Source organism: Gavialis gangeticus, unplaced genomic scaffold, assembly GCF_001723915.1.
Source record: "Gavialis gangeticus isolate Ggan-Ray unplaced genomic scaffold, GavGan_comp1, whole genome shotgun sequence".
Lineage (NCBI taxonomy): Eukaryota > Metazoa > Chordata > Crocodylia > Gavialidae > Gavialis > Gavialis gangeticus.
In genome coordinates this window covers 5,879,929-5,894,338 of record NW_017729001.1, presented here as the reverse complement: position 1 = coordinate 5,894,338, position 14,410 = coordinate 5,879,929, and the positions used below count along the sequence as shown (strand labels likewise).

Genomic DNA, 14,410 nt, shown 5'->3' with positions numbered 1-14,410 from the left:
TGTCTTTTTATCCTAAGACTCTGCAGAGAAAGGAGGGCTTATCCATACTGTTGTACTTGGGCCCTTGAAGATCCAGAAACCAGCTCCAAAGACGGGAAGCTACAAATGGCTCTCTTGCGGTCAACCATTATAAAGGTAACCATCTTCACTTGGTTTTGTGACTTGGAGCTTCGACTGCTGATGGAATTAAGGTGTCCTGGAATATAGTGAGGAAGGGTTAATATGTCCTTCTCTAGCTGGTGCCTCGCTGCCCATAAAGCTAGGAGTCATTGGCTGAGCATTTACCAAATTGGGAAGTAGAGCGGAGAAGCACTCGTGAACTGCCTGCCTCCTTGTTCAAGAGAATTCTCCCTCTAATCACTGAGAAGATGGAATATATGAACTGTAGCCACAATCCCTGCAGATATCCCTCCTCTCCCTGACCTGTACTCTTGGTCTCAATATTTTAATTGGAAATGCTGTGGGTGTCTGGCTCTCCTATGGAGAGGTGCTGCCTTTGCCCACATATTGCTTTCAAGTCTCCTAGCACACAGCCTTAACAGGCAGCTGAGAGCCTTGACCTACCTACCAAAAGGTACACTGGAGTGGTATCCTTCCATGAAGACAGGGCCGTTTTTTCAAGTTGTACTAGCCAGTTAATATGATGTTTCTCACAGACAGGCTGTCAGGTGCTTCACCTGTGAGAGCTCTAGGGTAAAAGTAGTAAGAAATAATTGCCTTGACATGCTCCTAGAGTGGGGAGGGATGGTGGGAGAAGCCCTTGCCTTAGGTTGACTAGGCCTTACAGGTTTAATGAATCTGTGCATGAAACCTGTACCCAAGCTATGTGCATATAGATGCAGAGTGTTCAGCAAGGAACCCTCGCCATGTAGAGGCAGAGGTCGGGGTAGAGATGTACTAATTGATGTGCTTCTGCATGATTTCAGCCAAACATGACTAACTACTTTTCTCTATTTATATTGGAAGGGAAGGGCCTTGGATTACTAAATTGCCACAGGTATGGCTGCTTCTTGAAACTTTCCCCCACCCCTGTCTTGCAGCTATTGGTGTCCTGCTTATGGCTGCAGTGCCAGTGGTGCTGTGTCTGGGCTTCTCCCACCACAGTGGCCGCTGCTTCAGAATCAAGATGGCTGAGGACTCGGATTCTGAGGGACTGATTACAGCAGAAGCAGATGTTTAGTACAGATGTGGAATGAGTCGAAGTTGTGGGTTTGTTTTGTTTGGCGGCTTTTTAAAAAAAAAAAGTTTAGAGAATATGTGCATGTATATGTCTTAATCTGTGATCTATCTCGGCTTCTGCAGGGTGGGATGAGGGAGCACCAAGTATTGGGAGGCATCTCTGTAGTTTAACCTTGTCTTGCAGTAGCTGCCTTCTTGAATACAGAGCTGTCCAACTTCTGAATGGCCAGGGACTGTACCCATGACCCTTCCTGCTTTCCTCCCCCTACCCCACTCCTTCCCTGGGGGAGGAAGTAAAAGCTTGAGGAGGGAAGGAAAGGCCAGAGACCCTGATGGCAGCCCCAGAAGAGCAGTGTGGGGAGCTGTGCCTGGAGCTGTGTATTGGACAGCCCTATTTTAATGCATGCTGAGCCAAGGAAAGCATAGAAGCTGTCATATCCAGCAGCATAACTTGAACGCTAAGCTCTTTTGAAACTCCTTTTTTAATGGTGTCTAAGGGCCTGCCAATAAAAAGTTTCCCTTTTGCCTGGGGTAGGACACTACCTTCCACCTGAAGAAATCAGGGCTGGGTCAGTGATTCTTCTGGTCTAGAAGTCATGCCTCTGCCTTGTCACACTTAGTATGCAGCCAGTGGGCCAGGATTCACTCGGTCACTCTGCAGCCTGTTTTAAGTAGCAGACAATCAAATTACACTGCCTGGCCCCTGCCCTTAATTCAAAAGCCTGAGCTGGCAGGCTTCTGCAGCACAGAATCGCTCTCACTACAGTAATGTCTTGCATTCACTTAACAGTGACTCTCAGAGCAGGCTGTAAGGAACAGTAGAAGTTAGATTCTCTAATCTGCTAATGAATCTGAAGTGCGACTCTAGATCAGCCAAACCTTCTCCTGTGTTCTCCCAAAAGCACACGAGAGAATTTAAGGTACTATAGCTTCATACTAGCAACTTCAGGTAGAAGTCAGACTACTCCTGATAACACATCCCTCCTTGAGGCTGGGTAAGAACAGCATGAAAATGATTCCTCCCTTAAAACAAATCCCTCTTCTCCCAATGTTTGCTAGTACTTGTGACCTGGAGAAATATAGCTGTTTCCCAGCTCTGCTAGGAGCTGTATCTGCTTTCATGGTAGTTCAGAAGCCAGCTTCTGAGTTCACAACCTCATGTTTAAAATGATGCTGCAGAAAAGTTGGTTCTGTTCCAGAATCAAGCTGAGGTGTTACTTCTGCTGACTAAAACCATCTTGCTATTTACCATGTTGGCTACTTGGAACAAACCCACCTCTGTTTGTTAACGGAGGCAGCTGGGTCCTGTCTAAGCTTGCAACACTCTGCATTTTCCAGCAAGAGAGCTGGACTAGTCTTCCCTGTGCTGGAATTCCAGTTTGAGGTCTGCTGGCAGCTGATTGTAAGTACCCTGCTGGTTTTAAATTCCCTTGGTGCAGGCTTGCCTGGAGCAGCAGGCACTTAAACAACATTCTGGTAATCAAGGCAAGACAGGGTTTCTAGCCCCTAATGACACTGCATTGGTGTTGACAGGAGTTGGAAATATTTGAAAAACACCTTAATATAGACAAAGATCTCTTGAGAAGGACGCCAGGTGATTTTTAACTGCTAACTTCTTATGCAAGACCAAGGGCTGTCATTTGTGTCATCCTGGACCTGAGATCCTTAGAAGTATTTCTAAAAGTGTCTTTCTACTTTCTGGCAGACAAGGTTCTTTGGGCAAATGTGATATCTTTTATTAGACCAACCAAATAGTTGGGGGGAGAAAATTCTTAGCAAGCTTTTGGGTTTAAAAACAGCGATGGCAAAGTCACTCTGGAGCAAGCAGTTCCTTCAGGAGTATTTTGTGCAGCCCTGTGAGGCCCATCAGCTCAAACAACATCTGGTTCCTCTTTTTTTCTCCAGATGTTTCTCCTTTCTAGAGTATCCATAGCTCAATAAGATGCACTTGCACAATTCTGTAATGACCTGGCACGTAGTTTGAGAGTATGAAGGGACAGAATCGCAGGAGTATGGATTTGGCTTTTTTCTCTATTCTTTAACTAAGGAAGCAGACAAGAGAGCCAGGGTGACAGGAATCAGCAGCCACCACTCAAAAATCGACAGCTACATGCCACAGCATCTGCTGTAATTTCCTAATCACACTGCAATGTCCCAAGCCCTCAGGTTTAGTCCTGTGGTAACAACCGGCAGATGGGGCCAGTTCTATAACTGTAGAAGAAAAGGGTTGGAAGGGACCACAGAAAGTTGCATAGTTCCACCTTCCTGCTCGAATCGACATCATGACTATCTCATTTCACTGTCTGTCTAACAGGGATGGGCAGCTTGTTACTGAGTTTTGGCAAGCTGTCAAGGGCTGTGTGGGTAGCCCTGCCCCTTGGGACCGGAACTCCTGCCCTGATCTTTGCCACCAGAAGTCCCTCCCCTTGCCCCAAGAAGTACTCCTTTCAGAAATGGGTTTTGCCATTTCAGTACCAGAAAAATACCAAACTTATATTCTAAAAAGCGAACATCTACAACATTCATTAATTTGATTTTAAAAAAAATCTTTGTCCTGATTTTGTGTGTGTGTGGTGTATGCAGAGGGGATTGCACAATGGCTTAAAATGAAGTCTTATTCTTGTATATTGTAGGGGGAGTTTCTGGGAATAGGGGTGGGTGTGGGGTTTGTGGGGAGGCCGTGGGTGGACCCCACATGCCTGCTTGCTGCCCCTTCCTCCACTTGTAGCTGCCATTTCTCTGCTTTCCTACTGGCTCCCAGCTGTGTGGCCAGACTGTGGGACTCAGCAGGAGCTGCCTGGGCCTGAGGACTGAGGCAATTGCCCATAGTCCTCCCCTGCCTCCCCCCGCAGCACTCTTATCTCCATTTACCTCTCAGGTGCAGGAAGGCAGGAACAACCCCAGGGACCCAGGCCAGAAGGCTCTGCCAAGCACAGGGCTTCTGGCTGGGGGTTGGCCAGGGCCAAGCAGGCCTTGCTTCTGGGCTGCTGAGTCCTGCCTGGCTCCCCCTGGATCCTACTGCCCCTGTGTCCTGTCATCTTTGACAGGCAACGAGGAGCAGATGAATATTAATTTTCTAAATTTAGAATGGGCTGGTGTGCCAGATCTGGCCCATAGGCTGTATTTTGCCCACCCCAGTCTAACAAAATAAGCTGTTTTGTATCGAACAGAATGTTTTTTGGACTCTGAAGGGATGGATGGGTCGCTTTATTGCTACCGTATTTTTCTGTGTGTGATCGTGGTATGAGATGGTAAGCAACAAGCACTGAAACAACTGACAATTCTAGGGTGGCCAGGAATTTTAAACTTTAAAGAAGGGCCTGCCCCTGGATTTGTGCTATTGACAGACTTTGCTGTAAGGTGTTTTCAAACAGGAACATGATTGTTATACTGGTTGGGTTCATCTCCTTCGTAAGAGGCAGTGCTGGATCTGCAATGTGGGCATGTAATGTGGGGATGTTTGGACCTTTTTTATTTTTTCCAAGTTCAGTGAGAGAACAATAAGGACCCCAAGATGTTAAATTTCCTGTTACTTTACAAAACAAGCTTGTTTTGTTTTATTTGTTTTTTCATGCAACCCTCCCCCCACAAGTTTTAAAGGAACAGTAAATCAATAAAATGTGTTTTGAATTTCAAATACCACTGGTGCTTTTAAGATTGGCTCTCTAAGTGACTTAGTGCTGGAATTTCTCCAAGCAATAGGTGCTGTAATTACATGGATATACTTGCATGTTCCCTCACCAGGATATTCAAAGATCATCCTAACAATATTAAGAGTATTGCCATGGGCTTGCTAAGGGATTATATTATTGGCTCAGTGTGTTCATGTTTCCTGAAGGAACTAAAGCCACAGCGACATAATTAAGCCAAATCACAGTGCCAGAAAAACGCAGATATCCAAAGTTTTGAAGTTTTTTTATGCCATGGGGAAATAGTTAAAAGTCTATACATGCTATTTCAAGACTTCAGGCACCTAGACTAGTACAAAGTGACTGCATTCTCGCCAGGGATCCTGGTTTACTCTGATTTTTAAAAAATTCCCAATTTTTGGTTAGAAAAAACTAACCCCAAATCCACATTTTTCTGTGAATTAGAATGTGGTGATTTGGGAGTACTACTTAAACTGAAAATGGGGGGAGGGGGGTGTTAAATAGGAGAAAACCAGGTTCCTTGATTCTCTCACACTCAATCCAGTAATGTCAATGACCAACAATTTCAAGAGTGGGGCCTTGGAAGTGGGTCCTACCTATGCTAATCAAAACAGGACATTAAACATTTAAGCAAACAGCTTCTAAGCTTTGTCATAGTGAGAGATTTTTCTCTGAAATGCTTTAATTCTGAATACATAACACTTTGCTTTATGAAACCTGGCTGGTCATTAGATAGCCCTGTCGCATGCAATCATTTAAAAAAAAAAAAAAAAATTCTTTTCAAAATTCCCATTAACATTATTTCAAGCCTAAAACCTAAATGTTTACTATTGAATTTTTCAAAATAAAACATCTCATATTTTAGGAAGTGGTTTATTCCAAAACAAAATGTTGGTTAAATTTACATATACAGTATTTGTGAAACTGGTGTCCAATGGTCTTTTATGCAAAAAAAATCTGTACCTCAAGCTGTTTTAAGGCAGGCTTCTCTGGCAGGAAAATGCCACAGCTTAAACAGCAGCTGCCAAATGAAATGAGGACACCTACCCAGGCTTTGACACGGAGATACTGCTCAGCAATGGAAAGAGGACACCATCTGGACTCACCAGTATTCTTTTCTTATTGGAGATAAAAGTCCTTATTTTAAATACACTTCTGCCCAAGCTGTGGTTGCTCCATACCCTGGTAAATGAGCAGGAAATAAACAGACGTCACCATAAAGGCTGTGTTAATAAAGTGCATGAACAATATCCCCACATACCCTCTCTACAATTTCCCGGATACATTTTATCATCTGTTGACATTCCCCTCTCTGGTTTTTTCTTCTACCTACGTCTTTCACACCCATTAACTCCTATCCCCTTTGATCTTCCTTGCTGTGCATTTGCATTTTCACAGCCCTGCATTTTGCATATTGGCTTAAGCTTTTATTTTACTCTAGAGAGAAGATAAGACCAGCAGATTCTCCCTGTGCTTGAAGAAAGGTGCTTGTGCCTGAAAGCTTGCAAAGAACAATTTTTCCAACTATTCAGTTAGCCTAATAAAAGATACCACATTTACCCAAATAACCTTGTCTGCCTATAAAGCTGAATGAGTGTATGGCCACTGAATTTGGGTTGTAAAAGGGAATGGCATTGCTTTCAGTGGATTGAACAAGAGGACATCAAGTGCCTGTTGGTTAAAGGGCAGCCAAGAAGGCTTATTTGCCTGAGCTGTTCTTGGTTCCTGCCTTCACCAGAGAGAAGGGGAGTGGAGTAGCTGTGGGGAGAAAAGCATGGGCTTTCTCTCCAAAAGGACACAACTCCCTCATACTGAGGCCTCTGGGGGTGGATGAAATGGGATGAGGTCGTATGGGAAGGCAACATGCTTCTTGCCAACAAGAAAGAGCATTCTTCAGAGGTGCTCAGTTGCTTCGGTGATGGGCACAGTGTAAAAACCTGCTGTAAACAAAACCCTGAGACACACGCAGTTGGCACAGCAGTGGGCAGCCACAGTGTAGGGGGAGGTGAGCACTAGCCATATAGTTCATGATCCAGCAGTGGAGTTGGGGGCAGTGAGGTCAGTAAGAAGCATCAAGATGGAGCATTTGCTCCATGGGTGTGCGCCAAAAAATCCCAGCTCCTTCCTGTCCCACTTGCTCACAACCATGTTACAAATGCACATACATACAATTTCTGCTGAGGAAATTTCTCTCCCATTGTTACTTCTGGAGGGTAGAGAATGCTTGGGCCTCTGTGATGTTACATGAATGATTAAACAATATTTCCCCCTACTCAAATTTGCTGTGTGTGGCTCCCTGTTCTCCCCCGCCCCCGGCTAGCTTGACCATTCAGCAAGAAAGAACATAGATTTTCCCTCCAGGTAGCTCTCCTACCATGGTGTATCTTGTACTTAGCATGGGCTGCTCTCTCCTTTAATCCCTGTCTCCAAGTTCGGCTCTACCTGGTCCTGAGTAGTCAGTGACCAGCTGTTACAGTCACCATCACATTCTGCAGCAACTCTTAGCACAGAGGGATGTGGGCTGCCAAGTTGGAGAGGCATCATTCTGGGATATAGAGGGCTTTGTCCCAGTGGGGCCTGAAACAGTGGACAGAGCAGGTAGAAGGAACCCATTGCCAGGAGTTCCAGAGACTGCCAGGACCTCACAGGCTGGATGGGCCAAGAGACAAGGGCACTTGCATGTTCATTGTGAACTGGCTTCTTTTTTGCATGAGACACTTGTTTGGGCCACCATCAGAGGAGGAACAGAAGGGAAATTAACAGGAATGAACAATTCTAATGAGAGAGACCCCAAGCCTTCTCCCTGAGCCTGATCCAGACCTTTCCTGAGATTTGAAGGCCACCCATTGGTTTCCCTTCCCCCATCATTCCCCCCTGTAGAGTGGTATCACCACCAGGGTAGGACTGTCTCTTCCTGTGTGGCTCCTAGCACCATGGAGCCCCAGTCTCAGCAGGCAGTAGCATCTAGATACTTCAGTAATCCAGACCTCTGTCACTGAACAGCTGGTTACCCTTAGAGAATATGCAGCTCTGCTGGAAGCAAGAGACTCAGGAAACCCAATGGGCAAGACAGCATCTAGGTCAGAGCAATCTGAAAGCAGGGCTGGACAGAAATCCTCACACTTCAGTGCTGGATGCAAACATAATCACTAAGCATTTGTCAGCTAACTGGAAGGGGAAAACTCCTCTCAGCACATTATGATATCCCTGAATCCTCATGCCCCAAAGGCCATGCTCCACTAAAGGTTTTGCTTCCATAGTCCTTATTTCTGCAGTGATGCTAGCAGGACCCATTTCTAGGTAAAGATGAAATCACTAGCAGATGAGCCTACAAACATGCCCATGCACCAGCTAGGGCACAGCAAAACTTGCAGGTGTGCCTAGTCTCACAGGAAACCTCCCTGAGCTCCCCCAGGTGCTTATCTAGGTAAGCTGCCCAATGAAGAGGCAAAGCACTTGGGCTGAAACAGGCTCAGGTGGGTCTTGTTTACTCTCGCCAGGCCTGCTGTGAGGCCTATTTAAATGGGTTTGGCCAATGTAATTCTGACTTTTTTGTTTTCTAGGATGGGTTTTTGTGGAGTTGTCCTGTTGGTTAGCCTCTGGGTAACAGTGCTTGGGGTGCCTGGTAAGTTGTAGCTTGGACCCATGTTTCTGAAGTATTAGACTATTACTGGAAGTTGTTTAAAATGGTGTTTGGATATTTGCTTGTTGTCTTTTGTTCTCATCTGATGCTGTGGGGCTTTTGTGGTAAAGATTAGCCATTGTCTTAGCTGTGTATGCTTGCTTCAGTTCCTTTATCTGCCTCTGGCATTCCCTGTCTGGACTCTTCTCTCTGATAGGAGACTTGCTCCCTGCTTAGTTTATCTGACTGGGAACTGTCAGGAATGCTTCTGTTCTGCTATCTCTTGGACAAGACTCAGTTTCCATTTCAACGCTCTGTGGAATGGAACTACTAGGCTGTCTGTCTAATGCAATGAGTCATAAAGCTTGTAATCTCTAATCTGCAGCATGTCCTCAAAAAAAGTGCCCCATTTAGGGCATTTTCCATCACTTGAAGTCTAAGCCTATATTCTACATAGGAAAAGGGTTGGGCCCATGGGTGGGTATTTAGGGTAGTGCTTCTACAAGGACCTTCCTATAAGGCTAGCAGAGGAGGAACTACTCTATCTTGCTGTTTGAAAGTGCTAGGAGAAACCACTTTCTCCATAGGCAACCTTTACACACTGATACAATGTACTGTGATAACTATATTGTGTTAGGTGGCTAAGATGACGAAAGATGTTGAGACACTGAATAAGTCCACCCATTTTTCCTTAAGTGACCATGTGTTAGAATTCTAATGCTAAAGAAGTATCTTGACTGTAAGGCCAGTTTGCATATAGTAGTGTGAGGCACAGTAGCAAGATGACATACAGCACAATCCAGTGCTTTCTTGAAGGGACCTCCCTGAAGATGGGTAGGGGTAGAGCTTGCTTCTAATATTGTCTATATGCTTTGGCTATTCATGAGCCTGATCTAATAACCAATCTTGAAGTGGCTTTATTTAGCTTCTAGTGTGCCTGGAACAAGACTCCAATATTTTTCTTGGCAACTGTGAGGGCTACAAACTACTTTTAAGTGAAAGTTGAGACTTCTTTCAGCCACGTGAATCCAGAAAAACCTCCTACTATGAAACTTTTTGACGAAACCATGACTTGACCTGACTCTAGTATTCTCTGCTTGCTTCTTCCTTAAGGCTATTATTGTGACAGCTCAATAAGCTGCCAGCTGCCTGGGGGGGGTGATGTTGTTCTTGGTGGCTGCATGCCCACAAAGGCCACACTTAGCCCATGGCATGGTACAGATCTACCTAGACTACAGTCTATCTGCCTACTGTACAGAGAATTTCCCCTCTAACAGTTGAAGCTTGTGTGACTACCTCTCTTATGTGGTAACTTGGACTTCAGCTGCAATACTTTGCTCTGCCATGACCATGCGTTGTCTGCCCCAAGGATCTAGAAATTTTGAGTACCTTCAGGGCTTTTCTATGCTTGGTCTCTCCCCACTGGGTGGAGTAAGGATGGTTAATATGCCTTTGAAGGGGAGAGGTAGCTTGATAACTACATGAAGAGGACTTCCTATCTGGGTCAAGGAAATAACCAAATGTGCTCTCTTCTCTAGTTACCTGGGAGCTGGTAGCCACACAATGGAATGGCTCCCCTTACTCCACTGCAGCAGTTTCTAGTGCCACAGATCCTGGTCTGCAGAATACCACTAAACTGTCTACAAAGATGAGTTTCTTCCAAAAGGCCCTGAATGGTAAGAACTAGAACTGTTCCATCTTTTAGGAAAGAAACTTCTGACACTAGATATTACTACCTGGAGTTCTCTCACCTGCAATAATATCCTAAGAGCTAACTGCTGGGAGTCGCAACCATCTTCTTTCCAGCTGAGGATAGGGCAGGGATGCTTTGAAGGCTAGGTGTGCACTTCTATAACCAAGCAAGAGGGGTGGGGGTGAACTTTTTTTTTTTTTTTTCCCATTTTAAAATGAACTACTTGGTCAAGTAGCCAGACATGCCCCCAGCCCCTGCCAGTCAGCTGCCAACATGCAAACTAGTTAACTTCTTGTAGCAGCATTCCTCCTGCCCCAGCACCTGAATAAGTGGCTTTTCTGCAGAGCCTTGGGATCCTGCTATCCCTCTTCAAGAGCCATGTCAGAAGTTCCCAGTAATGTGCCTACTCTGCAGCGTGTCCTAGCAGAGATGCACTGCTTGCATGCTCCAAACCTAGAAATCCCCTAGTAAGCCTGCTCCATGGTAAGATGTGGTCTCAAACTGCACCCAGACAAGGCATGCCTGGGATGCAAAGAAACCTGGAACCTCTCTCACTGGGCAGGAATCCTAGCTCTAACCTAGCAAGGCAGACTGCATCTCTTATGCTTCTGAGGCCCAAATTGGAGAATGACTCCAAGTTGGTTGGTCCTTTGTGCAGCAAATGAAGGCTCCTCTGTGGGCCAAGTTGCTCCTTCCTTGGTGTTTCTAATAAACTTGTCTTCTGACTAGTTCCAGCTACATCCCCTTATTCATGAAGGGGGAGGTGTAAATGTCTAGTCCTGGAGCCATTGTTATCATGCTGAGGCTAGCTCTGCGGTGTGGGTTAATACTAAAGTGTCCACATAATGCATAGGTCAAAACGAGTATGTGATCAAAGACTGCAAGCAAAAGCATTAGATGGAAAGTTTATTTTCTGTCTGTTTCCCAGTAACAAAAGGACTATGGAAGGCTAATGCTCCATAGTACAAACAAATGTTCAATGTTTTGGGGTGAGTATGGGGAAGTAGGACCTCTTTTAGGGGCAAGTCATTCCTTTCCAGTCTCTGCACACCTCTGGAGAACAGATCAAACTAAGCTGAACACTACTGTTCAGTGTAGAAAGGAGGCTCTAGTTACCTTCTCCTAAAATGTCATGGGTCTAAAATCCCACCATGGACTGATTCCTCTAGCTCAACAGCAGGGTGGACTGTAGGTTCTGTGAGCGCTTTAAGGTGGGTAGCTTTTTAATTGCCTTCAGTCAACTTGTGCGTCCCTCTAGAAAAAGGGACTTATTCTTCATTGATTTATTAAATACAATAAAGTTGTTTTCTTTTATCTCTAGCTAACAAGATATGTATCCTCTGTTTGTAACTAAATCAACTTCCTGATAGAAGCTCATGGGTTTGGCTTATCTCCATTATTTGAAATATTTCAGAGATTTTGGGTTATTAGGCCTTAAGTGTGTATGTGGATTTCTTTTGGGTGGAGTTAAGAATTGAGGGGATTGGGTTGGTGGGGGGGGCAGAGGTTGTCTGAGGGGGATGTTATCTGAAAGTTCACTCTCCTTTCCTCCTGGCCCCATCCTGTGCTACAGTGAGTCTGACCGCTGCCATCTCGGCCTCCTCCAAAACAATGGAGACTTCTACCCCTTCAGGATCCTCTAGTACCAGTGTGACTAGCCCTTCCCTGACAGTGATACAACCTGCTTCCCGCTTCTTGCAAAGTGTCCATTCCATAAAGTCTGTGAGGATGAACTTCACCCTGAGAATCCTGAATGGTACGAGCTTCCTGAACTTGGGCCTCTGAGGCTACCATACACACTGGCTGATTTGGGGAGGGGGGCAAAACTGTACCTTTTAAACTTGATTCTGTCTTGTTTGGCCCTGTGAGAGATTATTGGTCCCCCTTGACTATTACTCCTGTAGTGTGTCGTAGCCTCCTGCTCTACGAACAGAACCTTTCCTGGATGTTCTTGTCTAGACTGGCCGAAAAAGGTGTCATGAAGCTAGTGGTGCCCACACTTGGGGGAGGGAGGGGGAGATGCCAAATTGCCTACTTCTGTAGCTTGTCCGGAGTCAAAGTTCCTTTTGAAGACCACTTGGGGGCAAATGTCCTGGATATGCCTGGCACGCCATGCAATCAAGAGTTGTAGTATAAACTGATTTCGTAACGCAAATCCTGTATAGCCATCTAAATTGGGGGGTGTCAAATATACAGCCTGTGGGCTGGAGCTGGCCCCTGGAGCCCCATAATCTGGCCCCCCGGTGTTGCCCCACTGACTTGCATGCTGTGCCATGCCAGCCTAGGCCAGTGGTACCTGTGGTACACATTGAGACTGACATCTTAAACTGTGCCACCTGCAGTGCTCACTAGGAGTGTGCTGGATTAAGCTTGTAGGCAGGGAGGCTGTGGGCCTGACCCAGCCTCATGCCACTTATCTGGCCCATGGGGTCAGACAAGTCTGACACCCTTGCCCTAAATGTGGAGAACAGCAATACCTAGTCCAGTTGCTCTGGAGAGCAGAAGAGGTTTTGTGGCAGTGACTTCTGCCAGTCACACTTTTTTTTGTTTTAAACCTCTGATTCAAGATGCAAGACCCCACCCCTTGGTTGCCCTACAGGATAGAGATGGGCTGGTAAGTGTAATAGTTCATTTCCTGAGAAATGAGACATATGGGACACTGACTCGTGCTGAGTGGATAAGTTTTATGTATGGGGGATCTGTTTTGAAGTGCTCCATCCTTAGTGGGGACAAGTGGAGGACAATAATTCAATCTCTTCTCTTCTCCCCACAGAGGACTTCAGTCTTGTAGACAAGCCCCTGGTGTTCAGAACAGGATCTCCCATCCATATTGAGGCCAGAGTGACAACCAATCCAAATGTCTCCCCAAAGATCTATGTGGATGAGTGCTATGGAACCCGTTCAAAGCGTCTGAGCCATTCCAGGAGGGTTTATGTGATTGTGAATAACCGTGGGTCAGTGGAAGTGAGGTGGGGTGGGTGTTGAAGAAAAGAGGTTACTGCATGAGATCTTTGTCTTGAGGGCAAGAAGACCCAGAACGGTCTGAGCTGGGCAGGCTTGTGGTAGATATATGAACCCAGCAGCTGGGGGCATTCATTACTAGGGCTGGGCCATAGGCTCTTGCCTGTAAGCAGAACTTGAGTACCGGTTCTGACACTGTTTTTGCTGTAATCCCCAAAGTGTCAGAAGGATTAGGTGGAGCTTAAGATGATGAAAGCTGGTGCCCCCCTAATCTCATCAGATTGTATATACATGTATAACCTATTTTGGGGAGGGTCCCCTTCCTTCAGTAAGGATTCCAGGTTCCTTATATGCTCTCCTGGGTTAGGATGTGGGCAGAGGAGTTTCTCTTTCCCTTAATGTATCTGTGAGTCACTATGGTACTGGTACCTGGGAGGAGGCAACAGGAATGGTTGCAGCTGGCCCTTTTGTCAGCAACATGCAGTCAGTTGGCACCCACAACACTTACATGGGTGGAGATGATGGGGGAGAAGCTTTCCTTCTCCATCACATGGAGATGAAGGCTTAAGGGAAGTAAATGGGTGAAGTGTATCTAGTGTAAACTCAGGCTGGCTCTTGTCTCTTTCCCAGATGTCTGTATGGTGGCAAGTCTGGGAACACTTCTGTCTGGCATAGACAAGCGGACTCGGCTCTGCAGTTTGTTATACCAGCTTTTTTGCTGGGGGAGGAACCAGAGGAGGAGGTGAGGTCCCTCAACTGGGCAGGTGAACTCTTTTTAAGCAATTGAATGTGATCCCAAGCAGAGCATGACTTAAGGGACAGATGGAGGAGCAGGAGTTCTTCCATGGCTCTCTTCCCTCATGCCCCTGACTTTTTTTGAAGTAGGAGTGTCCACTAGCTGGTAATGGATTGACAGGAAGATGTCTGAGTCAGGATGTCAGAAAGAGCATCTACCTGCTACCATGTGGCTGTAGCAGCTGAGGCAATACCTGAATAGAGGGTGCTATATAAATGAGGCTCCACCTAGCCCAGTCTCCCACTCTGGTCAAGAGATGAGTTGCTGTCCAAGTTGTCCTGAGCACCTCTTCTCTGGTAAGCATTCAGGCTTCCACAGCTCCTGTGGCTCTGGGTGCTCCAGCGTCCAACTTGTCCTCTGTCTTGCCACGTAAAAATGGTGGATGGCCCTTCTTGGCTTACACTTTTTTTAATAGGGTGATACGGACTCCCCTGTTACCTAGGCAGGGAGCTGCTTGTGGTTATGCAGCTGAGGAAGATGTCAACTTTGAAAGGCTTGTGGTATCCAGA

General features: G+C 45.9%; 2 protein-coding genes across 4 annotated transcripts in view; both read left to right on the top strand.

Annotated features, from left to right (window-relative positions):
* LOC109290314 (zona pellucida sperm-binding protein 3-like) overlaps positions 1-1,226 on the top strand; it is a 14,376-nt gene extending 13,150 nt beyond the window's left edge. Inside the window, exons 9-10 of one of the 2 annotated variants that reach the window (XM_019506757.1) lie at positions 18-135; positions 1,041-1,226. In XM_019506757.1, coding sequence (XP_019362302.1) covers positions 18-133 — 116 coding nt within the window. In that variant the 3' untranslated portion in view covers positions 134-135; positions 1,041-1,226. The other variant, XM_019506758.1, reaches the window with a different exon arrangement.
* A 362-nt stretch (positions 1,227-1,588) lies between these two features.
* LOC109290312 (zona pellucida sperm-binding protein 3-like) overlaps positions 1,589-14,410 on the top strand; it is a 20,384-nt gene continuing 7,562 nt past the window's right edge. The window contains exons 1-7 of one of the 2 annotated variants that reach the window (XM_019506755.1): positions 1,589-2,099; positions 2,474-2,581; positions 8,393-8,454; positions 9,990-10,127; positions 11,718-11,900; positions 12,918-13,098; positions 13,736-13,847. In XM_019506755.1, coding sequence (XP_019362300.1) covers positions 8,394-8,454; positions 9,990-10,127; positions 11,718-11,900; positions 12,918-13,098; positions 13,736-13,847 — 675 coding nt within the window. In that variant the 5' untranslated portion in view covers positions 1,589-2,099; positions 2,474-2,581; position 8,393. Of the gene's footprint in view, positions 2,582-8,392; positions 8,455-9,989; positions 10,128-11,717; positions 11,901-12,917; positions 13,099-13,735; positions 13,848-14,410 lie in introns of both variants that reach the window. The other variant, XM_019506754.1, reaches the window with a different exon arrangement.